At 41.2% G+C, this 24,334-nt stretch overlaps 2 protein-coding genes across 2 annotated transcripts; one reads left to right on the top strand and one right to left on the bottom strand.

Moving 5' to 3' along the window:
• Positions 1-2,547: 2,547 nt before the first annotated feature.
• LOC308299720 (protein mono-ADP-ribosyltransferase TIPARP-like) lies at positions 2,548-7,591 on the top strand (the record flags this gene model as incomplete). Its single annotated transcript, XM_080743510.1, has 5 exons — positions 2,548-3,515; positions 4,296-4,470; positions 5,169-5,377; positions 6,301-6,549; positions 7,147-7,591. 5 exons carry the CDS (start codon positions 2,548-2,550, stop codon positions 7,589-7,591), a joined length of 2,046 nt encoding a protein of 681 aa, XP_080599636.1.
• A 4,712-nt stretch (positions 7,592-12,303) lies between these two features.
• Positions 12,304-24,030, bottom strand: cercam (cerebral endothelial cell adhesion molecule; the record flags this gene model as incomplete). Its single annotated transcript, XM_080743276.1, has 12 exons — positions 23,725-24,030; positions 22,438-22,548; positions 20,600-20,717; positions 20,256-20,390; positions 18,349-18,553; positions 17,813-17,932; positions 17,632-17,708; positions 17,287-17,393; positions 16,518-16,650; positions 16,004-16,131; positions 14,713-14,916; positions 12,304-12,535 (listed from the first exon to the last, which is right to left on the bottom strand). The coding sequence occupies exons 1-12, from the start codon at positions 23,925-23,927 to the stop codon at positions 12,304-12,306; spliced, it is 1,773 nt and encodes a 590-aa protein (XP_080599402.1). The 5' UTR covers positions 23,928-24,030.
• Positions 24,031-24,334: the final 304 nt, after the last annotated feature.

Genomic DNA, 24,334 nt, shown 5'->3' with positions numbered 1-24,334 from the left:
AAAACATATGACTGTGGATTCAAAGCTACAAACATATTTGATGTTGCTGTCATTCAAGCTAGACATGGAACGTGCTAGGTAAATGGGATAGGCTACATGCAATTATGTTCTGTGAGTGAAAGCAGTAGATTACTGGGCAAGTCTGTATGGTTACCAACCAAACATTTTAGCTCATGACCTTTTTGATTTGCCTGGGACCCAATGAAAACAGCAGATCTAAGCTCACAACTTGTGAGCTTGTAAATCGGCTATTTTCACTACTTCTTAAAACATTTGTTTGCTAATTTATGGAATTTCTTTCTTATTTATTTAGTAGCCTACTGACTATAACTTACTTTGAAAAAATCATTGCATTTTATTATTATTGGAAAATCTTAGCTTTTTGGGGAATGTTTTTTTTTAAATGTTTTGAAATTAAAAAATGTAGGAAACAACAAATTAAGGGACCCATAAAGAGTCACGAATCACTGTTTGTTTAAATTGCTCCCACATTGATATTCCTCTGAGAAAGCCTGGTGACAAGGTTACAATAGCTGGCACTTTTCTTCTCAACCTGATTTGTGATTTTATATAGTAATAAGGCTTGCCCTTTCGTTGCATCATGTCCTTACTTCCAAAGAATTGCCCAGATTTTCACTAAAAAGCTAGACTTTTTAGGCACCATAGGCTAAAAGTTAAAACATATAGCAGAATATAATATAGGGCAGGCCTACACCACTTCCTAATTAACGGTCACCTGGCGCACTCCACTCCACTCATCCCCACGCTGGTTGAAGGTGGTACGTTCCTTCCAACGATCTCTCTCTCTCTCATGTTGCATGGTCTTCTTCGAAGTGGTGTGAACATCTCTGCGCTAAATTAAACTTCATATCCTTGAGAAGTTGCCATTGGTCTTCGAAGTGGTAAGAACATCTCTGCGCAAAATTAAACTCCATATCCTTGAGGGGGAAATCTCGCTCTTTCGATGGGTCATTCTTTGAAGTTGAACGAGGAAGGGATCTGATAAAGTGAAGCCCAACTGTTACATAAGATGATAACTTAGCGTCTGATGCTCTGATCTGGTTTGCTGAGGTCGTCGGCTTGCTTAAAAAAATAAAATAAAAAATAGCACAGCATCACAGAAGACAAAGGCCCTGGCATCAATGTACATGATCTGGAATTAAGCTCCCCAATTAAGCTTAGGACTGACCCCAAAGTGCTTCAGTCGACCATATCTAGATCATAGATCCGCAGGTGTGTCGCACCAAATTCTGGGGCCTGGGTACGAGCCACAAGGATTCACTGCGGGCCCCCCATGAATGTTCTTCATAGGGGGAGGGCGTTTAACCCATTTAGACCGGGAACGCATGATTAGGCATTATTTTGTGCTTTAACTATTTTTGAAAAATAGCAGATATACAAGCTCACAGCACGCGGCGCTGCGAGCTTGTAGATCTGCAAATTATTTTAATATTTCAAATCCTTCTAAGGTTTTTTGAAAACCCCATGTTTCTGTCAGTGGTGCTCAAACTTTCATGTGAACCCCCAAAATGATATGTATTTGACCGCAGACCTCCACCTCAAAATATTTAGTTCCAGGGACCCAGAAGCCATATTTGAGTTACAAATCTTTGCTTAAAACATACATAATAATAATAATCAAAGATTTGCACACATTTTCACGACAGATCTACAAGCTCGCAGCGCTGTGAGCTTGTATATCTGCTATTTTTCAATAGCTAAAGTATAAAATAATAAAGGCCCCTCCACCTTGGGCCCTAGTAACTCAGTCCCACTTTCCACCGCTTGTGACACTCCTGGTCTGGATCCCTGTGTCTCCTGTTAAGACTTTTAGAGCAATAATTATTCATGGGTTGCATTTGTAGTCATACACCAGCCATTTTGAGGACCAACACAGGTGTTTTGATTAACGTAGAACATTGGTTCTATGCCAATCAGACAAATTGAACACCAGTGTTTGTCCTCAATATGGCCGGTTTAGGACTACAAATGCAACCCATGAATTCAGGTCAGGAGGTAAGACATTCGGTGCCATGGCATTGGTCCGACATCTCATTGTTCCTACATCTCATTAGTCAGAATCTGGTGAATGTTAACCTAGTGAATGATACTATGCCTAAACCTAACCCTAACCTCAGTAAAACTATGTCTAAACCTAACCCAAACACTAACCTCAGTAAAACTATGCCTAAACCTAACCCTAACCAAAGTAGGAATAATGTCATGTAGGACTAATGAGATTTAGGACTTATGGGCAGTCCTCCAGACGACATTCAGCCTATACAGTGTCACAACAACACACAGCAGTAACACATTGTGAGCCTGTAGATCAGCTGTTTTCGAATAGCCGAAAAACTAAATTGGGCAAAACAAAACTGTATCTGCTGAGGACCCATGGAAGCATTAAACTCACAAAACCCTGGGAATTGATTGTTCACTGTAACAATCTAAGGAATCAAGTATGGATTAAATTATAATATAAACAAAATAGAAATACCGTAAACAAAACATGCTCGTAAACATCAATTTCTCAACAGAATACTGAAGATGACCAGCACACGGAAAAGGGGAACTAAAGAGCCTGACATTCCTGCTGTAGAGGTTCTGTCCAACATATCGAAGGTCAGAATGTTGAGCCCTTCTCTCATTCTCCTCGAAATCCCGTCTGACACCAACACAGACCTCCCAGTGTGGAACGCCATGCGGTCCCAACAGGTCCATGTTGCCTGGACGGTCAGTACATACAGCATCAATGTTCTTGTAACACCAATGCCCTCCACAGTCGCACCAAAGGCAGCGAAGACTAAACGCTGCAGTGATGCAGCTAATGGCACACAGAGTACTTATGGGGATCCTTCGCCAGTGAAGCGGCCTCGCCTGAGAAGTGATGCACGTAAAGATGCACAGAGTACTTCAGGGGATCCTTCGCCAGTGACGCGGCCTCGCCTGAGAAGTGATGCACATAAAGAGGCACAGAGTACTTCAGGGGATCCTTTGCCAACGAAGCAGCCTCGCATCACCATCCAGCACATACCTCTCACCCAGAACACCTCCAACGTTCTCCTCACCGTCCTGCCAAGTAGCCTCATGGCCTGCTCTCCTGTTAACCCCTTTGCCCAGAAGCCGGCAAAAAACAACTCATTCTTCTGCCCTCTCCCTCTCATCATCTCCCAGCCACAGCCAGCGACCCAAACCAACTCTCCTCCTGCCAAGAAGGCGCTATCCTCCCGTCAGACGCCAGCACGTACCTCTAAGCGTTTAGCCACGGCCAAATCACCCGCACTCGAGAATTTCCACACCAAGCAGCCCTGTGACATCCAGATCTGTGATGAGTTCCTCTTGAATGTGTGCCACAAGGGGGAGCGCTGTGAGATGCACCACACTCCCTACCCTTTTCACTGGCAGTTGTTACCTGAGTGTGACGGTCAGTGGGTTGACCTAAACCCTCGTGCTCAGCTCTGTCTGGAGAGGCACTACTGTAATGTCAATATGGAAAAAATTGAAATCAAGGATGGGTGAGTAATGGCTAATTCATATACTTAAACGTACGATGAAGTGTATATACTGTATATATATACATTATGCACTTCAGCCCACCAGGGTTAAAGTGCTTAAGAAAACAGGCCCAGTGAAAGGTGACATATCTTTAGCCTCATAGCATAATTGCCTAAGTCATATTCTTATGGATTTCAGGAAGGAAAAAAAGGGTTTATGAATCGTTTTCTTTTTCTTTTCTTTTTTTTTTTGGATTGTAATAAACATTCTGATGCTGAGGATATAGGGCAGGCATTAAGGCACAATGAAGCAGCATTGTTAGGACTCCTAACACTGCTGCTAGGAGAGTAGAGTATTGTAGGTATGTCAATTTGGCCAAACGAATTACATAGGCAATTATGTTATGAGGCTAACGATATGCAAGTGTTTGTCATAAGAAAGAACACATGTAATAATCAAACTATGATTGACAATGTGGGGTTTTGACAGGTGTCAAAGGTACAGTATGTTGTTGGTCATGAATCACTACCCGTAAAGAGGCAAAAAAGAATAACACAAACTTTGTGTTTTGTATGGGTGTGCCAGCACATGTTTTCTCTGTAATATATTTATCAGAAATGGGGTTCATATAAGTAATACATTCAAGTGCTGCATTGTATTGGCAACTGCATGTTGATGTATCACTAATTCACCATCAGGACATGGTATTTATTTATTGATAATGGTAAAGGGAGCTCTTAATCTGTAAACTTGAATTCAATGGATTTCACAGGAAATGATGTATCCTGTATTCCTTTTAGTGGGAACAGATTGAGCCTGAATCTGGATCTGATGAAGGTGAACAACAAAAAGGGGCACAAGTATAAAAGTGTGAGACGTCTGTCTAACACCAGTGACCCCACCAGGAACCCCCACTTCCCCACCAAATGGCGAATCTACCGGTTGAAAAGTGGTATTTGGGACGAATACAAAAAGGTTAGGTACTTTTTTATTTTTATTCTTTTCCTGTGTGGTTTAGTTTGACACTCAGTTCTTGAACTTCTCACTTTACCTTTTGTTTGCCTCACTTTCCCCCAATCTGTGGTGAGTTGAACTCAAAGACTGGCAATCACAGGCAGAGTTACTTAAACAATAAATGTATTGGCAACCAAACCAGAGGGAAGAGGCTCACATGAACACGGAGGTCAAAATGAAGCAGTCCAAAGCAGACTCCCAATGGAGCAATAATGGTACAGACATGCAGAAGGTCTACTCTAGACACTAGTCACGATATGGAGATTTAACTCTTCAAAGGAACAGAGTCATATCAGAACCGTCACCGCTTGTCCTTTTTGTTGATTGACGTTCTGACATCACTGTGATGTCATGGGAACCAAATCCTGTTTATTGCCATATATGGAGATCCCTGTGATACCAGGGGAACCAAATCCCTTTTATGCACATATATGGAGATCCCTGATCAATAATAAGCCCATATCTATGAATGTCAATATAATCAAACCAAACCCCTTTTATTGCCATTTATGGAAATCCCTGTGATGCCAGGGGAACCAAATCCTGTTGGCCAGATGGCCAAAACATGGCGCGACCTCTCCCTTTAGGGCGAGGTCGCTTTTTGCCCTTAGGCGTCTTACTGGTTAACATGTTTTATTGTGTTCAATGTGACCTATTAGAAAGAGTCCAAGTTGCTTTTGAGGAAGATAGCCGACAAAGAACCGGAATGCACCATACACATCGACACTGGGTATGGTTACAGTAAAGAATACAAGGTGGACTTTGGCGATATGACTGAAACCAACGTCGACACAGGGACCATTAGAAGAATTCTCTGCAGGCCCACCTACCGCTCCCAGGCATCCATGGAGCCATACTTGCATATTAAGTAAGTTTGCGTGTGTGTTTTACTTATACTCGTCTCTTCTTGTATCTCAATGTCTCTCAATGACTTTGTTCGTTGTTAAATCTCATTCCATTTCCATTTCAAGACATTGACGTTGAATGAAATCCTTGTATCTTTATTCTAGTCTTTTCACAACCAGCATACATTGATGCTTGAGCACGCTGTCACTACAACTGTATTTTCTATGCTTGCGGTGCTGAAACACTATCAGGATTAATGTACCGGCCCGTTATATCTGACACTATTCAAGTTTCGGTAGAATTATCAGATGTTGTAACCCAGATAAAATAAACGTCACTCTGCAATAGTTTAGCCATAGTTCATAATTTCTGAACTCATTAGCTCTGTTACTGTATATCTGCGAGCTTGTAGATCTGCTATTTTAGAAAAATCTTGAACATTTGAATTTTGACCCGATTCTATGTGTCTTTTGAATCCTTCTAAGGCTTTTTGAAACCCCTATGTTTCTATGTCAGCAATCTGGCCCGCCATCGTCAAAGAAAAGGTTCTTTTCACTTAACTGGAGCTCAGTTAGTCTGTTCTTGAGAGACTACTATGTCAGTGGTTCTCATGTGAAGGACCCCCAAAATGATATTTATTTGGCCACGGACCCCCATCTCAAAATATCTAGTTTCAGGGACCACCCAGAAGCAAAATTTGAGTAACAAACGTTCGCTTTGAAAATGTATATATTCAAAGATTTGCACACATTTTCACGACTTTTTCCAAAAATAGCAGATCTACAAGCTCGCAGCGCGGCACTCGGTGCCGCGCTGTGAGCTTGTATATCTGCTATTTTTCACTAGTTAAAGCATTCAATCATTCTAGGCCTAAATGGGTTAAAACCACATTGACAGTATGCCAGCCTTTTACCACATTCTTTGGACCTCTCGCTCTTACCTTAGGACAGGAACTCCCAGTGAGCCTCCTGATGCCAACTTTAACGTGGACCCGCTGGAGGACTTTGCTTGCTGGTATCCCCCTGTATGGAGCCTGGTCCCACACCAGGACTACATGCTGGTGGACGTCCCGACAGGCACACAGGCTTTCCTCAAGGTCCAAAACCTGTTCCATCAAAACCTTCCTGAAATTGAGATTGATATTATCAGCATCCAGCAAATCCAGAACCTTCTCCACTGGGACAAGTTCCAAAGGTGTGTCTGTAGCCTCTTTTGCAACATCGTAGTTAGGGCTGTCACAATTATTACATAATCGTCTAATCGTGATTATTCAACATAATCGCGATTATTTTTCATAATCGTCTTAATTGTTTCCATGTTGAAAAATGTTCATGAGTCAAAAATAGTGGAAATAGCCGATCTACAAGCTCAACGCGTTGTGAGCTTGTAGATCGGCTGTTTCCACTATCAATGTTCTTTTTTAAGTATAAAGTATAAAATATGTCAGTAATTTCAAATATGTCAGTAATTTCTTTGTATATTTAGGTTATGTGTCATATCTAACATGTGCAACTTCAAAGCCTAAAAGCCAAACATAAATTGTCAACAACAAAAACACAATTAAATCGTTAATCGCAATTATTTGAGTGACAATTAATCGTAATGTAAAATGTCATAATCGTGACAGCCCTAATCGTAGTGCAACAACGACAACCAAATTTAGCACAGTTGACTTGTTTTGAAATGTTAAGCAGAGATCTTTAAGCAGATTAATGTATAAATAATTTAGCAAGAACATCTATTAATGCTCTTTGTTGTGTTTGCATATGAACACTAACATTTGTGTTGCAGGCACAAGGCGTACATGAAGCAAAATTCCATATCAGCAGATTTGCTGGAGAGACACGTCTTCCATGGAACCACCGGTGAGGCAGTGCCACAAATATGCCGCGACAACTTTGACCCACGTGTGTCGGGGATACATGGATCGGCCTACGGTCAAGGTTCTTACTTTTCCTTGGACGCCTCATACTGCCACAGTTTTTCATACGAATCAGAGGATGGAGTTCGACACATGTTCCTGGCCAAGGTCCTAGTGGGGAACACAACCCGGGGAAGTTCCACCTACCGCCGGCCTCCACAACACACTAAGTCTGGACAGAAGGTCCTCTATGACACCTGTGTGGATAGCGTGTCAAAACCTTCCATGTTTGTAGTGTTTGATAGCTGTCAGTGTTACCCATACTACCTCATCAAGTACAAAGAGCTGCCCCTCAAGATTGACATAACACAGTAAAAGGAGCTAGGATTTATTTTGTTGGTGGTTGTTTTTTGACATTGAGCTTTAATTATTTTCTCTCTAGCCTAGTTCACAAGAAATATGTTAGATTCATACCATGTGCTAGGTATTGCACTGCATTTAACCTGACTTGATTCAGTACAGTTTCTTCCAATTATCTCACTAAGTTTGCCATCTGTGGGTCTACTCCAATCCAGATCACTCTTTCAGATCCACAGAAGATTGAAAAGTTCTCACCGTATCCCCTTTTATTAGGAAGCAGTCCAAACTCTAGATTCTTTATTATCAACGTGGACAGCAGATTCAATTGTATCATTATGCACTGCAAGTCATCATCAATGCAGATTACTCTCAGGCGGTAGGGTGGTTTCAGTGGTTTTCTAGGCAATTGGAAGTTTGGTTGGTGGATATAGAATTCAAAGGATGTATCTACAATGATAAGTGACGCAGTGCAAACTGCCAGGCTCCCATCTCGGGGTGATAATGGCCTTCATTCCGGTTTCCATTATTACTATTTGGCATAGGGAGCAATGTTAATGTTAATCCATACTTAGCCTTTAAGATTGCCTTTGAACACTTTTGGTGGTGATGCTGTTTGTTCTGTTATGTGACCACTTAACTTGAAATTAAAAAAAGAAAAACTTGTTTGATTTGCTTGATTGCTGTAAAATATTTCCAAAGGTATGAAGTTTAATGTTCTTAAAGTGTTTTTATTTTGTCTACTTTTTTTTTACACTGATAAATAATTGTTGTGTATACTCACAATATCTCAATATTGTGCCACCTAGTGGCCTTTTGTACAATATATCCTCTATAACCTTTTTAAATTATAGAGATGCAATTTTAATTGTGAACAAGCACATTTTTATTAAAAATGTAACAGATTTCAACATACTCACCATAACATCAATTTCTATAACGCAGGGACTATATGTAGTAGGAGTTCTACTACTTTAAAATATTGCTCAAAATAAATTTCTTATAAACAAGTCCCTCTAGCAACCTTACACCCAACTGGAAATGTTGGCCAAAGGGTGGAGTGAGAGGAAAGGCCATGGGTCATCAATATCAGTAGGGTTCATCCTGGAGTTTTGTATGTGATATCATAGCATAGTTGACATTTTGCCAAAGGGTTGCGCTGAGGAAAGGTCATGGGGTCAATAAAAAAAAAAGAATGTTTTTCATTGTTCTCTGAGCACAACAAAGATCTTGATGAATGCTCTGGGGCAGGGGTTTTCAAAGTGGGTGACGGGGCACCCCGGGGTGCCGTGACGGCAGTCCAGGGGTGCCGCGAGATCATTTGATATTTGGAATTTATTTGTACCTGTACAATTGAAAAAATATTATTTAGTATAATTTTAAACTTTAATTTAAGCACAAAGTCATTTTCAGTCAGTTCTAACCAAAATGGCTATTATCTCAACGTTTTCCTCGCAACATAACTAAAATATCGTCACTGTCGGGCTGAAACCTTGTATCTCCAAGTTTCAAATGTGTACGTCTTTTGCCCTGCTTCATCATACAAAACTAGTGAAAACAGCCGATCTACAAGCACACGGATCTGCTGTTTTCACTAGTTTAGTACATTTTATAGATGATAAATACAAAACGGGAATGGTTTTGGACATACAAGGTTTCCACCCGACAACAACAATCTGCTATAAATATAAGGTGCTGCGAGTGAAAGCTATAATGTAGGGGTGCCTCGGATTAAAAAAATATTTATGGGGTGCCCCGAGACAAAATAATTGTGTGCAATTTTGTCCAAAAGTTGCCACTAGAGCAAAGATCACCAGAACCAGAAGTCATCCTCTTTGGAGCATGGATGCGCTCAAGTAGTTTCATGGCAATTGAATTAACCCATTCGATTTACAGTATACTGTCTGCAAGTGTACCTAAATGGTGGTGCAGTCCACTGAGTGAACACGATCAGTATACAGTAGTCAGGTCAATAGTTTCGATAGTTTTTGAGTCATGTTTGAGATAAAAGTGGATGGATGGACAGATGGATCGACTTGGCCATCTTTAAGAACCCTGGCACAAGTTGGGATAAAATAAATAAAAACATAGTAGAGCATTCTTTCTTAAGCTACTGTAACAGTTTTCTTTGGCAGAGAAACCATTGCACATTGATTCCATGTTGTGAGGCTAAACATGTTTTGCCAAAAGACAAATAAGACACAGGCAATAAAGAGAATAAAACACACACAGTCATAGAAAAAAACATGAAACCAGTCCAGAAGACGATCAGGTATAAGAACATGAAATTTACAGTAAAAAGGAACAACATAATTGCAAACCCACTTCATTTCTGGACCCAATGACATCAACCCTGTGCACAGTCCTAGATTGAAAAAGTACAAACAGTTCCACACATGAAACTAAAATAAGTTTTAAGCAGGAGATATTAAACCATTTTTACAAAAATCCAAGACATAGGATGGTAAGTGACACCAAAAACTATTTAAAACAAAAACTACGGTAATTACCACTTTCTCATCCCTACAATGAACTTTGCATAGAAATCTAATGAATTGTGTCTTTGTTTCACAACTGACTCTAAAATAATCTACAATAATGTATTATTGTAGAGAATGTAGACTATTGTGTAAAGGTCCTGGAAAGGTAAAACTTTCAAGGAACTTGACATACCTACATGTATATTTGTACACACAAGTAGTTTTCTTTTGACGTGAAAGGGCCAACACATTTAAAACATAGCAATACAATCTAAACAGTGCCCCTCAGCCAGTGGGAGTTTATCTATTTGGAAAGAAATATGAAAAACTCATGAACTGTGTGTCCAAACTAAGTAACCCATATGAAGGCAGTTTTAAAAAAATGTTGCAAGGTAAATAAAATCAAAACAATGTCTCACCCAATGGGATTTTATCTATTTGATTGCACTAATAATGTGCTGTAAAAAACCTGGGTCCCAATGTAACCCATATGAAGGCAGTTTTAGAATTTTTTACATAAAGTAAGATAAAGTCAAAAATAAATAAAACTTGTTGAGAGTTCAAGGGGCAACTGATGAGGAATTATAACCATGACACAAAATAAAATATTTGTACAACAAATATATGTATAAATTATTAAATCCATTGTCAACTTTTGAAATAAACAAACTTTCAAAAAGCCTGTTGAAAGGTAAACTTATTATTATTATTAGCTATTTGGTCATATCTGTTAACAGTTCCAATGGATTATGTCATGATTATTACGTCACCATCAATAACAAGCTAAATGTAGGATGTAGCCACACTGAACGCATCGATGGATAGAACTGAGATGAATGATGGAGAATGTATAGACAAATAGGAACAGGCATTGACACTAAGGCTTGCCCACCTGCCCCCGGCTGGTAAATAAAACTTTTGGGCAGGTGAAGTTTGCTTTCAGGTTGCCCGACAGGGCAAGTGCTCATTTGAGAGGGGACGCAACCGTCTATAAACACAACACCAGATATCTGTCTAAACACCTGAACATGGCCAGCGCGCTCCATTTTCTGGTCTGTGAAATGTAACAAGTGTGATACCATAGCTATGTAGGTATTTGATAATTGTATTTGGAGGTATAGTGTATGAAATTCTTTATCGGACAGCCCCAGAAAATAAAGAAATAAGTGTTAAATCGAGCGGTAATTAAAATCTTACCAATCATTTTACAATGGAGAATTTACTTTTCAGACAAGTGGGAATGACCTTTGGGCAAGTAGAACATGACCTGTACTTGCCCAACGGGCATGTGCCTCTGAGAGCTTAGTGTCAACCCCTGTAGGAATAAAGAAAATGTAAACTGAAGGTAGTTTGACCGGGACATGTGAACAGTGCAGGCACAGCGCCTCTCAGTGGTGAACAAAGAAAAAACAAGAGAGATAATTCCATGTCAAGGACTTTCCTTTCTCCTTGTACAAGCTGGGTCAATGTTACAATCCTGAGCATGCAATCGTAAAAAGGCACTCACAAAAACACACACGGTACAGTATACCACAAATACACATCGTTCACAAGCACTCCATCGTACATACTATCATTCAGAATAATGAATATATAAAAAGGGGAAAAGGGAAAAAAGAATACAGAGAAGAGATATGTTATCTTCCAAAAGGATGAATTATCCCTTTGAAGCATTTCCATAGCCTCTGTTGTGCAAGTTTATCCCAAGCACCCCACAACAAGTCAATATAAATATTAGACATGCTCATTCACCTGTATACAAAATGTGAAAATAAAAACACCTCTAGACAGACTCAGGTCTCATTAAGTTATTAAGATTGTCTCAATGCATGCAGCCCCAGTACACATGCTTTCCTAAAGAAAACATAGCACTGCTCTTGTCTTGTTAGTGCCATAGACTGAAAAGTCTAATGTTTTTCGTGAAACTCAGTCCTGATCAGTTGATTGCACAGGCCAACTGTTGAAACGGAAAGGGCTAGCGATTCAGATTTTTTCTACTTTAAAATGTGTTTTCATTGTGATACCGATAAGAACTTAAAAGTGAGATACGTTGGTTCCATTGATCCAAGCTGGAACACATTCGATTGAGTCATCATTAAAATAAGCTTGGGAACTGCTATAACGGATTGATATGAAACGTGAGAAATGAGGAGTCGAGAATTCTTTAACGCCTCCTTTTCACAGCAACATTTTCCCTGACAAATGACTGCGTTCCTCAAGCGTTCACCTGACACCCCCCCCTCTATGTCCTTACAGTTCATCCCTGTAGTTGTGTGACAGCATCTCCGCAGGAGGTGCAGCTTTTAGGGTCTTGTGGGAACCCCTCCAGTCAGTGCGTACAGAGTCATCGTCCCACAGAGTTGAGGTTTCCGTGTCGCTTACCCACTGTGGATCACCGGCGTAGTGACACGGCTGGACCAGTAGGGGCCGTGTGCTGTAGGCCTGCAGGTTCCTATTGGGGAAATGGGACTTGTAGTCCTCACTGCAGAGAGAGATAGTAGATTGACACGATCAGAACTATAACAAGAAGGATTTCTTAGCTTATGGTGGATGATATGTGTGATGATCACAAGGCAACTAAACCTTTTTTCCATTTAAAGATTTTTATAGCTAAATGGTACAGCTAAACACAGTAGAAATCAGTGCTTTATCATACATGATATGTTATCCTCTTTGATTTATAAATACCGGTAGTATGTATTTTACTTGTATACATTTGACCCATTTTACTGTGTATGTACTGGCCTTTTTCCTTTTTTATGATTACACCATATTAAGCAGCTGTCAAACTATAGCGTAAATTAATCACTTTTTGGATACATACCTATAATTATTGTATTATTATTATAATATTTTTCCTTGTTACGGAAAAATGTCTGAGAATGTGGAGGAAAGGAGCGGCACACAAAATAAAATAAAAAAACTCCTTTGCTGCCCCCTCCCGAGTTTCCCGAGTTATTCCCGTACCCCGCCACTGCCACGCCTGAGTTTCCCGAGTTTTGGGCCGTTTTTGCAAAAATAATATTTTTGGACCTCCTTTGGACCTCCTCCATCTACTAGGCATGATCGCGATCGCAAAATTGCATGTTTGACCTCCATACCAACCCCATCTTTCAAACATGGCAGCAATGTTTGTTTACATTTGAAGAAAACATAATAGCTGCTGATCATGAATGACTGAACAGATTTCAAAGCAGATTTTTTTGTTTGAAAGCTGTGAACGGCGTGCACACACGTGGTGCATGATCTATGTATGGACGTGCCGCGTGCATGATCCGTGCACTATGAATTACATGGAGGTCTATGGAGACTGGGGGCATCCTGGCACTTCAAAAAGATTTTTAAAATGCAGCGAATGTGTTAATGAAAGAGATCCAACACAATTGTTAGAGCTGGATTCAACCCTGGGATGTTGCAGTCCCTATGAAATATTTTCACAATGCTCAATGCAAGACTGCAACAAGCTAACCTCTACCTCTCTACACACTCTGCCAAAGAGTTATAGAGAGCTATATTCGACTTCCAGTTACACAGAAAGAGATGCTGCCAAGAAATCATTACATTATAAAAAGAAGAATGTTCTGTAAGATGAAAGACCAGTGTTTATATGTGGCCAGTTTAAATCAAGTTGTCAAGCCCTACATTTTTAGTCATGGACCAGGGCCAAAAACACTTAGACTGCAGAGCCTTTGGAAGATGGAAAGAAAACCACAGGATTCACAATGGTTCTTTAATCTGCAAGCTCTACAAAGCCTATCCTAAATCTAGACACTCTATATACGAATCACAAGCCATAAGGAAAGCCATGTTTTGAGTTATGAGGTCGGTTTTAGCTTCACACATGAACCAGCTTATAGAGTGCATGCCAGTACACAGTGGCACTGCCACAGATAGAGTTTTTCAATGTTGATGTCAAGACAAAAAAATAAATAAAAAACTCAATATTGTGTTCGCATTGTGTATCAACTGTTCTTTTCAATTTATTTGAATAGGTCTTAAGTGGTTAAACCATACAGTATATTTTATATTTACCCAACAATCTGACATCATCAGTAGTCTGTGTACATGCATAGAGCGCAGGAAGGATGACGTAGCCAGTTCAGGGGGGAGATCTCAGAGGTTGGCGGCGCGCCCCAGGTGGGCGGAGTCTTATATTCCGCCCCCCCTACTCAGAATATATCAAGGGTACTAACCTGTTCAGTGTTCAGTTGCCATACTCAGCGCCCCACCTCCATCCCCAACTTCCACCTCAGGATTAGGCTTTCCCTTGCGTGGGGTCTCGGATCATGTGACCGCGGAGAGCTTCAGTCATGATAATAGCTTAATCATTTATCGTGGACGCGTCACTATGATCCGAAGGTCGAATCCATGGCCATCTTAATGTTCCGCATGTAGTCTAGTTTATGCTATATTCATTGCTGCTGTTTAGGCTATAGGATGCTCATCGTATGGCTCATCTATATTGCTTATATCTCTGCTGCTGTTATATTGTATGCTTCCATTCTTGTCAATAAAGTCTATTCAACCTTAATGATTTGCCCCCTGAAATGTCATATACAGTACTTAATGTACAGTATGTGTGCACAAGCAGTGATTCAGTGATTGTATTTGAGGGTTTGTGTGTTTGCCATTAGAACCACAGTCAGTAACCATACGTACTTGGGGTGCTTGTCGTACATGATGGGAAGGAACTCATCAACTGGCAGCATCTTGGATAGAGGCTCAGCGTTGAGGAGTTTTTGGGCTCCCTGCAGGGAGATTGCGTAGGACAGCGTCCAGTAGGAGTAGTCAGCAATCACAAGGTTGCGAACATTCTCCACCACCTCCTCGTCTGCGGGATTCACCCGTTTCCTACCAAGGTATCTGGGAGCGGGGGGTACAGATAACACGCTTGAAAGATGCGGTAAAATATGATCTTCAACATTTCCTCGAATCCTTTTCGTAGCATTTGGTAAGCATCATTGCTAAAATCAGGGTTCCCACACATCTTAACCAATTAATTTCCAAAACTTTTCCAGAATATTTAACCCGATTTCCAGGACTATATAACAATAATTCAGCTCAATAACGAGTCACTTACTCCTATGCGCAATGCCTAAAGACAGGTAGTGTATGCCAGTGGTTCACAACCTTTTCAGGCCATGACCCCCGAAATAATCATATTTGAACGGCACCCTGAATTTTGTATAACACGGTTTTATTGTGAAAATAGCCAATTAATTTCCAAAACTTTTCCAGAATATTTAACCCGATTTCCAGGACTATATAACAATAATTCAGCTCAATAACAAGTCGCTTACTCCTATGCGCAATGCCTTTAAGACAGGTAGTGTATGCCAGTGGTTCTCAACCTTTTCAGGCCATGACACCCAAAATAATCATATTTGAACGGCACCCTGAATTTTGTATAACACGGTTTTATTGTGAAAATAGCCGATCTACATGCTCACAACGCCTCGCAACGCGAGGCGTTGTGAGCATGTAGATCGGCTATTTTCACAATTTCTGCCACTAATATTTGACAATTTGGCCAATGTTGAATTTGTCATTTCAGAAGTATTAATAAAATCAATAACCAAAATGCATAGCTATTTTTTTCCAGGACCTTCCAGGACCCTTGATCAATTCCAAAACTTTTCCAGTACTGGAAAAATATTTTTCTAATTTCAAAATATTTCCAGGAATTTCATGACCGTGGGAACCCTGTAAAATGTTTTCATTATGTTCAGAAGACGTGGCAAACACAGTACATACAAACATCGTTTGAGCTCACCTTCCAGCCAAATGAATGCTTGGGGTAATCTATTCAATGTGTGATTGAATTTTCTGTGACAATGTCAATGAAAACCATTTGCGGAGGAACTTTTTATGATGTTCATTACATTTGAAACCATAATCAGCTAAATATGTCTGACAGAAACTTCCTAAACTATCTCTGTTTCACTCTTACATCATGTCCCAGTCCAGTTCCACCTGCTCCACCTCTTCCATTAGTCTAAGGACTCGTCGCTTGAAGTTTGGCTGGAAACGGACGTCATCTTCAAAGATCAGCGCCTTATCCAACTGCATGTCCACCATCTGGGAAGAAAGAATGCAGGAGAAATTTAACACGTTGAGTGCTTATCCCGACTAAAGTCGGTAGTCGGGAATTCAAATCCGACCGCCGAGTGCTTTTCTCGATGGTATATGGTCAGGATATAACGTTTCTCATATTAAATCGTAGCTGGTCCACGCCACCCGGCATTGAAGCAAAAACTCAAATCCCCATAATCCATTGGGAGAAAACAGAATCATATTTAGTTATAGTTTTAGTCATCATAACTTAGTTTTTATTCGTTTTTTGGAAGTGAAAGAAGTCAACGAACAGTTATCATCTTAGTTCGACGAAATCAACACTGGTGTGTGTGTGTGTGTGCGTGCGTGCGTGCGTGCGTGCATGCGTGCGTGTGTGAATGCCTTCTCACCTCCTTCCAGACATAGTAATGGCTGAGGAAGCAGCCCACCTCTCCTTTGGTAAGGGTGCGTCCAGAGAATGGGTCGTAGTAGCCTGGGAGCAGGTCCACGCCAAGTATCTTAATGTCACTACTGTTCAGAGCACTGGAACGTACAGACACACACATTAAGCACATGCATGCTGACTTACACTCACATACAACTTTATTTATCTGAATATAGTGTCAGTTAGTGCATTAGCTAGATAAACAATGCATGACAGTTTTTGGTCTTTTGCTGCCTTTATTGTTAGACATGTTAGGTAGATATGGACAGGGAGAGATGGGGAGTGACACGCAGCAAAGGTCGTCGGGATCGGGATTCGAATGCTAGCCTATATCGTCGTTGTCGGGTGGAAACCTTGTATGTCCAAAACCGTTTGTTTTGTATTTGTCATTTTAAAAATGACACCGTGAGGCGTTGTGTGCTTGTAGATCGGCTGTTTTCACTACTTTTGTGCGACGGCCTTGTATGATGAAGCAGGGCTTTACTTCGCGAAAAGATTTACACATTCGAAACTTGGAGATACGAGGTTTCTGCCCGACAGTGACGATATGCGCCTGGACCGTTAGACCAGCGGGCGCCCCCTGATTGTATAATTTTTACATTGCACAAGTTAAAGACACGTCTTCATTACAACCGGGTTGTCCGGGGAAGACACCAAATTCATCTTTTATGTGTTTTGGAATGCCTCTGGTTTTGAGGTTCTGTTTGAAGTCCATCATTTGACAGAGTACTCACTTTCCATCCACAGCATCTATCACCTTGACGTCAATCTCCAGCTCATTGAGAGCGAACAACATCGTCTCTCTGCGGTCAGTACGGCGACGCAGGTTGATCAAATATATCTAAGAGGAGAGGGTACAATGAATGAAGTACAAATGTAAATACAATGACATATGAAACAGCCAATCCCATCAAACGATTTCATACCTTAAAAGCTTATTTATCATTTGACGCACGTACACACTGTACACACTTTTCATGACTATGACGTTGGTCTTTATAGCAACTTTAATAAGAGTTCCATGAATGACAATGTCCCAATTACAATGTCCATGCCACGTATAAACAAACATGTTTTACCTCATCAAAGCCCATTAGATCCCTCTGTTTGGGAAATACATGGACATAGCGGGATACTTTCATAGGAGGACCATCAACTACAGCAGGTGATAGAAAAGACAATTAGAGTCATCATGGCTGATATGACAAGGATTATTTCTGCATTCCTATAAAGAAAGAATAAATCATATTCTGTGCTTACTCCTGGACTCCAGATGGACATGGACAAAGTTGATACGGTCGTCTTCTAAGGTGTGGTGAGGTTTAGCTGGGATGTTCAGGTAGCCATAGCGTACCTTGTTACACAGGTACATCTGGATCTCTGAAAACATCAAAGTACATGGATTAATAAATCAATGATCAATGAACAAATCGATGAAATGACTGGGCACTGTGAGCCAAATCCTGAAATACAGGTGTGTGTGTGTGTGTGCGTGCGTGCGTGCGTGCGTGCGTGCGTGCGTGCGTGCGTGTGTGCATGGCCGTACTGTATGTCTCGGTCTCTAAATAAGCAGCATGATGTAAAAAATCACACCCAATGTGAAGTGAGCGGTGGTCGTGCTTGCATAACGTCTTCAGACTAGGATATAGGTCTAGGATGTAATTGGTGATGTAATACAGGCTACACACACAAACGTTGCTATGGCAAAACGCTGAGGAAAAAGTGGCTACAGACACACGCACAGCCACTCTATGGAGCGGTTTACCACCGCTCAAAAACAGGACAGCGCATTATACCTGCGGATCGACAAGAGAAGGCAAACACTATGATGTCATCATAAGGCCAGGAGTAGTCCTGATGAGGAGGGAAGAAGGCCAGTTTCTTCATCCCTGCCTTCCTCAGGTCCAGCAGGAAGGTGGAGTGGACCATTGGAACTGGAAAGCAGCCCAGTCTGTGACGGTGGCGGGTGGGGAAATACTCTGCTGTTCGACGATAGTAGCCCTGAGAGGGGAGGTGAACATGGGTCTTTCAGCGTCAGGGTACACCAGGGTTCCCCAATGGGCGGCCCGCGGGCCGGCTACTGTCTGGCCCCCACCAACCCCAGTAATAATGGTGGTATAAGAGCAGCAACAACACTAGTATATCGTCGTTGTCGGGTGGAAACCTTGTATCTCCAAATGTGTATGTTCTTTCGCAAAGTAAAGCTCTGCTTCATCATACAAGGCTGTCGCACAAAAGTAGTGAAGACAGCGATGCGAGGCGTTGTGTGCTTGTAGATCGGCTGTTTTCACTAGTTTAATGCAAAACGAGCATACAAGATTTTCACCCGACAAAGACCATATCTGAACTGTCGCTGGAGTAGCGGGAACGCCACCATTGCCCCCTGCAATGTTGTGGCCCTCGACTTGGCACCCTAGACATGATTCGGCCCTTGGGGAAAACTAATTGGGGAACCCTGGGGTACACGCATAAAGACAGTACATGCACAATTCTGGACATGCACTGACATAGTGCATCCTAAAACATAGTAAAATAGTAGTAAAATCCTGAGTGTTGTTCATTTCACTCTGAGAGTGTACAAATGTATAAATAAACTCATTGACTGCCAGAATATTTAACCTAACTGCCAGCTATTTTTCTTTTTTCTAACCTTTTAAAAGTAGTCCCAGCATATTTATCTCAAGTAAGATCCAGTCCGATCTCGAACAATACACACAAGCTGCGCTTCCGCCGTTGCCAAAAAAAACAACAAAAAAAAACGTTCCAAAGCCTACGCCTTTTTGATCATGCCTCACAAGGTCTAAAGCTCATGGTGCAAGAGCATTCAGGGTATGTCCACTTTGTCCAGCCCCAATTTTGCCGGTTAAACGACACATGATCTGGACACAAAGTAAGGCGCAAGGTGCAAAGAAGTTGGGTTTATAGACAAATGGAATGAGGCACTGGAGTATCACAGACTAGATACTAGGAAATGCCTTTTTTATTTATACAGTGCTGTATCAGGACTAGGGATGGGTATCGTTCAACTTTGAATCGATACGATACCTTTTTCGATACCTGGGAATCGATACGATACCCTTTTCGATACCATTTTCGATACTTTTTTATTTATTATTATTATAATTCTTATTTGCCTTTTTCTATGGGCTATTTTACACACCAAAATAGGTTATTAAGCCAGTTATTCAGCCATTTTCATGTCAAGTAGGCCTAGTAGAGCAGTTGATGTGACTACTATTACTGTTATGGCTGCTATTGTATAATTAATTATATTGTTTGTCTACAATAGAATATACACATACTTTTTACAGGCTATTGATACTGTTGAAGTTTTATTATTATTATTATTATTGTTCAAAAGTATCGAAACAAGGTATCGTTCGTTTTTATTCATCATGGATCGATACCATTAAAAGTATCGCAGACGATACCCATCCCTAATCAGGACTAATGTTTCGATGCCATGAGCATCTTCAGAGTCATACACAACAGAGGCTAGACAGCTTTTTGAAGGCTGCCAGCAGCCGATTGTATGAAATTGGTATCCTGACCCGAAAGTACAAAAGAGCTGCAGAGACAGGGAGATTGTTGCTGAACAAACACTCTATACTTCTATGGGAATATAGAGCTACTTAACGCTGATTTTAACAGAAAAAAACATCACTTACAGCACCATTGCGTGAGAGCGGTAAGCGATTATTACCTGAGGAGTTATACCACACCAGTAGTTGGAGTAAGCTCCCTGGGAGTCCAACATGGGCGCAATGACTGACTTGTTTTCTGCGATCATCAAGTTCAAAGTGTCTGGGTTGGTGAGGATATTGTCTGTGTCTGCATACTGACAGAGACGGAGAAAGAGGAACAGAGGTGGTGGATAGGGGAAGGGAGAGAGAGTTTTTAGATTAGGCACAAACAGAAAAGAAAGCCAATGGATTTCATGACTCAGAAAAGGATACAGCAAATACATGAATAACAAGACATAATTGCTAGCTGAATCTCTTTGATGATCAGATGTTGCAAATAAAATAGAATAAACAGATAACATACCAGAATGTAGTCAGCCCAGCGTTTCCTGGCAAAGTTGAGCGCTGCCTGTTTCAGCTTCATCACATACTCATATCTGCTGTTGGGCCAGTGTTTGGGACCCAGTTCTCCTACAAATGACCTTGTACAGACACAGATTTGTACTATTTATTGTTTATAATAATAATTAAATAAAGATAAAAATGGTCTCCAATCCTTTGGGGAATTTTGTCACTGAATATTTGCACATAATGTGAAATCTGTCCTCTGCTTTTACCCACCCTAACTATTAGGAGCAGTGAGTGCTATTAGGTAAGGATTAAGTGTCTCATGGATTCGACACCTATAGATTGGGGCCGGGGCATGAAGCGGGTTTCCCAGACGGCCTCAGCTATGGCTGCTCCAAATGTAGCCCCATATAGAACCTCACCCGTCGCTGCATACTGTCGTGCTCCGAGATGAGGTCCTATAAAGGTATCCCCGGGCTGGTCCGGAACGCCTCCACGTCGAGTTAGAAAACACTTCTACTGAAATTGTATCCAAAAAGTAAAGGTAGTTCCAGGCTCCAACGTTTCCTATCCCAGGGTACATAAAACACTAACCACGGCATGAAACAACCTCTTAAATCGTTAGTTTTGTAATGTTTTCCCATTCAACCGGAACTGTTGCCAGTACAGTAGTCTCGCGTAGCCAGGGAGCATTTGCAAATCACGTTAGGCAACAGTCTGGCCACACGAGACTACGCCGGGGGCTTTTCTGAATTTAATGAGACTAAATACGCAATTTAAACTGTTTTCCCAACGCCGTGGTGCATGTTTTATGTACCGTGGGATGGAAAACCATAGTCTGGGAGCGTGAAACTACCTTTACTTTTTGGATACAATTTCGGTAGAAGTGTTTTCTAACTCGGCGTGGAGGCATTCCAGCGTTTTAGAAACTTTGTTCATAATGACCCATTTTTAATATTCTGACCAATTTAAAACAATTGTCCACACACTGCTACAAACATCACCCGACAACAAGCCCTGAAATGGAACCCCCAAGGGAAAAGGAAACGAGGTCGCACCAGGAACAGCTAGAGAAGAAGTGCGCTGGGGCAGAAATGTCAAGAGAGTGGGCTCTACTGTGGGGAGATCTCGAAAGACCCGCAAAAAAAATGGAGGATAGTTGTCAACGGCCTATGCACCCTAGAGGAGCAAAGGGCTTAAGTCACACAAGTAAGTCAAGACACACACACACGGTTCATCATCAGTCCAAAATGCACCCTTCAACTTAATGTTTATACCAGGGGTCTTCAACGTTTTTAGGCCAAGGACCCCTTAGTTGAGAAAGAGATGAAGCAGGGACCCCCACAACCTTTACATAGATTCCATAGTTTCATCGTTTGACAGCACAATCATCAGTGTATTTTGGATTCATGTCAATTTGTGTTTTTAGATATTTAACCACTTGAACCATCGATACGTAATAAACTTGACCTTTCACTCTGTACTTTGTACTGTTCTTTTTCCCCCCTACACCAAATCTATTTGCCAAAAATAGCCGAACTACAAGCTTGTAGATCTGCTATTTTTGGCTAAAGTTCTCCGAATATGGACACTATAGGGTTCAAGTGGTTAATATAAAAAAGGAGATAAAAAGGTTTCTATCATTCAAAGATTTGGAGGACCCCCTGTAGTAACTCTGAGGACCCCCTAGGGGTCCTGGACCCCCTGTTGAAGACCCATGGTTTATACCATAATGATACCATAATAATCAGGTTTTTTAGCAATTTGTGAAATATTAGGCCTTAAAAGTCAAATGTTCAGCAAATCGGTCAAATAAATATGATGTGAGCTCTACACAAGAATATTTAGACTTACGTGGGCTGGTCCATAGGTCTCCACTCAACATAATGGTAAAACTTCTGCATGACAGTCAGCCACTCTCTCAGTATGGCTGTGGTGTTATCAACATTGTGATCTGTGGCAGCCCTGAGTGACAAGTGGGAAAAACATTGTCGTTAAGGACATGTTGTATGTATGTATGAACAGTTCATCCTTGTTCTGGATGTGTGTGAGAGAAAACGAGAAAGGGGAGGATAAAGAACAAATTAAAGTCTGTAAATATTAGTATGATGTTTGTGACATCACAAGTACAGGATATTTGGGTGTACTGAACTGAAAAATGTGATGTAGCATGACATCAAAATAATAATAGCTGTTTCATCAACCCGCGTTTGCACACTAGCCTCCTACTTATACAAAATAAATCATAAACATAATGTATTAAGTTAGTCATTACCAATAGAAATACAGTATTACACATTATCATTATATTGACAAGTTGACAACCCCATTATGGGGCGGCAAGTTGCGCATAATAATCAGTGTTTAAAACAACTAGACCTTACCCGTTCAAAGATATGTGCTCCAAGTTACTGTAACTGGTGCATGCGTGAGAATATGTGGGAGCATCATAATGTAAGGAGCAGCCTATGGAGGAGTGTATATTTATGATGGATACAAATAATTTAACAGCAAAATTAGGTGAATAGAAGTATGGGTATGTATGCACTTACTGTCTCCACATAGTTTTTCCCATACCCGTTGGAAGGTGACCATAAAAATGCTAATATACAGGATACGATTTGTGAAAGTGACAAACGGGCTTCACAGTTATGTTAGGTGTGTTCATATGCTAATGGTGATGCGATTTCAGATCAATTGCTCCAGCCACTGAGGAGAAACGCTGTTTCAGACAGACAGACAGACAGACAGACAGACAGACAGACAGACAGACATTCGCAAAATTATAGTATAGATAGCATCCCTCAGGATCAATGTTTTCAGTGTATTTTAAAATGATCATTAGGCCTATTCCTATTCGGTAGGTATGGATGTGGACTGGATAACCAGAGCAAAAGCCTAGTCTCCTGCCCCGGTGTAGGAACCAACTGGCTGCTCAAGTGAAGTAAGTAACTTGAGATAACATGCAGAGTCTAATCCAAGAGGGCTTGGACGTCAAGGGATGAGAGGAGGTGGGGGTAACGTTAGAACCGCTGCATTCACAAAATCACAATCTTATATCAATGCGATTGGCCTTTAGTTTTGAATATAAGTCTAATAAAAAGTAGAACCTCAACAAAACAAACCGGGAAAGTGACCCACCACACAGAGATGCGATCTTTGGGATAGTTGAGTCTCTCCAAAGCCCCGAGGTAGTAGGGCAGGGAATGCGCCGTGTTCCTCGCTATGATAGCGATAACGACCGTAGGCGGCTGCATCTTCGACTCTTCAGGGTATTTCTCCTCCGAAAAGTAGCATTCTGTTCGCACAGCCAAAGCCCCCAAAACTAGAAACCAAAGTAACATGGTGGACGTTACTTATTTATTAAACCCGCTACGCTCCTGTGCTGTCTTGTAGGAGATCACGTAGTCTCGGTCCGCGTCAGCGCTCCAAGAAAAAGTTAGGTCATTCCCCACTTTCTTTCTCAGCCCCCTTATGTTTAGTTACTTAGGTTTGCCAAGTTACAACCAGAACCTCCGAGCGTCACCAGCAGGCTTTCTTTCTGCACGCTTTTTCGGCTACCTGAGGAAAGCCTCGTTTTCCATGCCGAGTTAACCACTGCGAGTGCTGCTGTGATCCAGCCCGCCTCCCGTATCCGGTAATTTGCACGCACACAGACTATATACGCACCGTTTCCGTATCCGTTCTATGCCTAGACCGGATCCGCAATCTACCAAGTGACTTGATCCCACTGTACTTAGACCTTGAGGTC

The sequence above is a fragment of the Nannobrachium achirus genome (assembly GCF_963921795.1).
Source record: "Nannobrachium achirus genome assembly, chromosome: 15".
NCBI classification, from domain to species: Eukaryota; Metazoa; Chordata; class Actinopteri; order Myctophiformes; family Myctophidae; genus Nannobrachium; species Nannobrachium achirus.
Note: the sequence above shows the minus strand (reverse complement) of the source record. Positions and strands in the feature narration are given on the sequence as shown.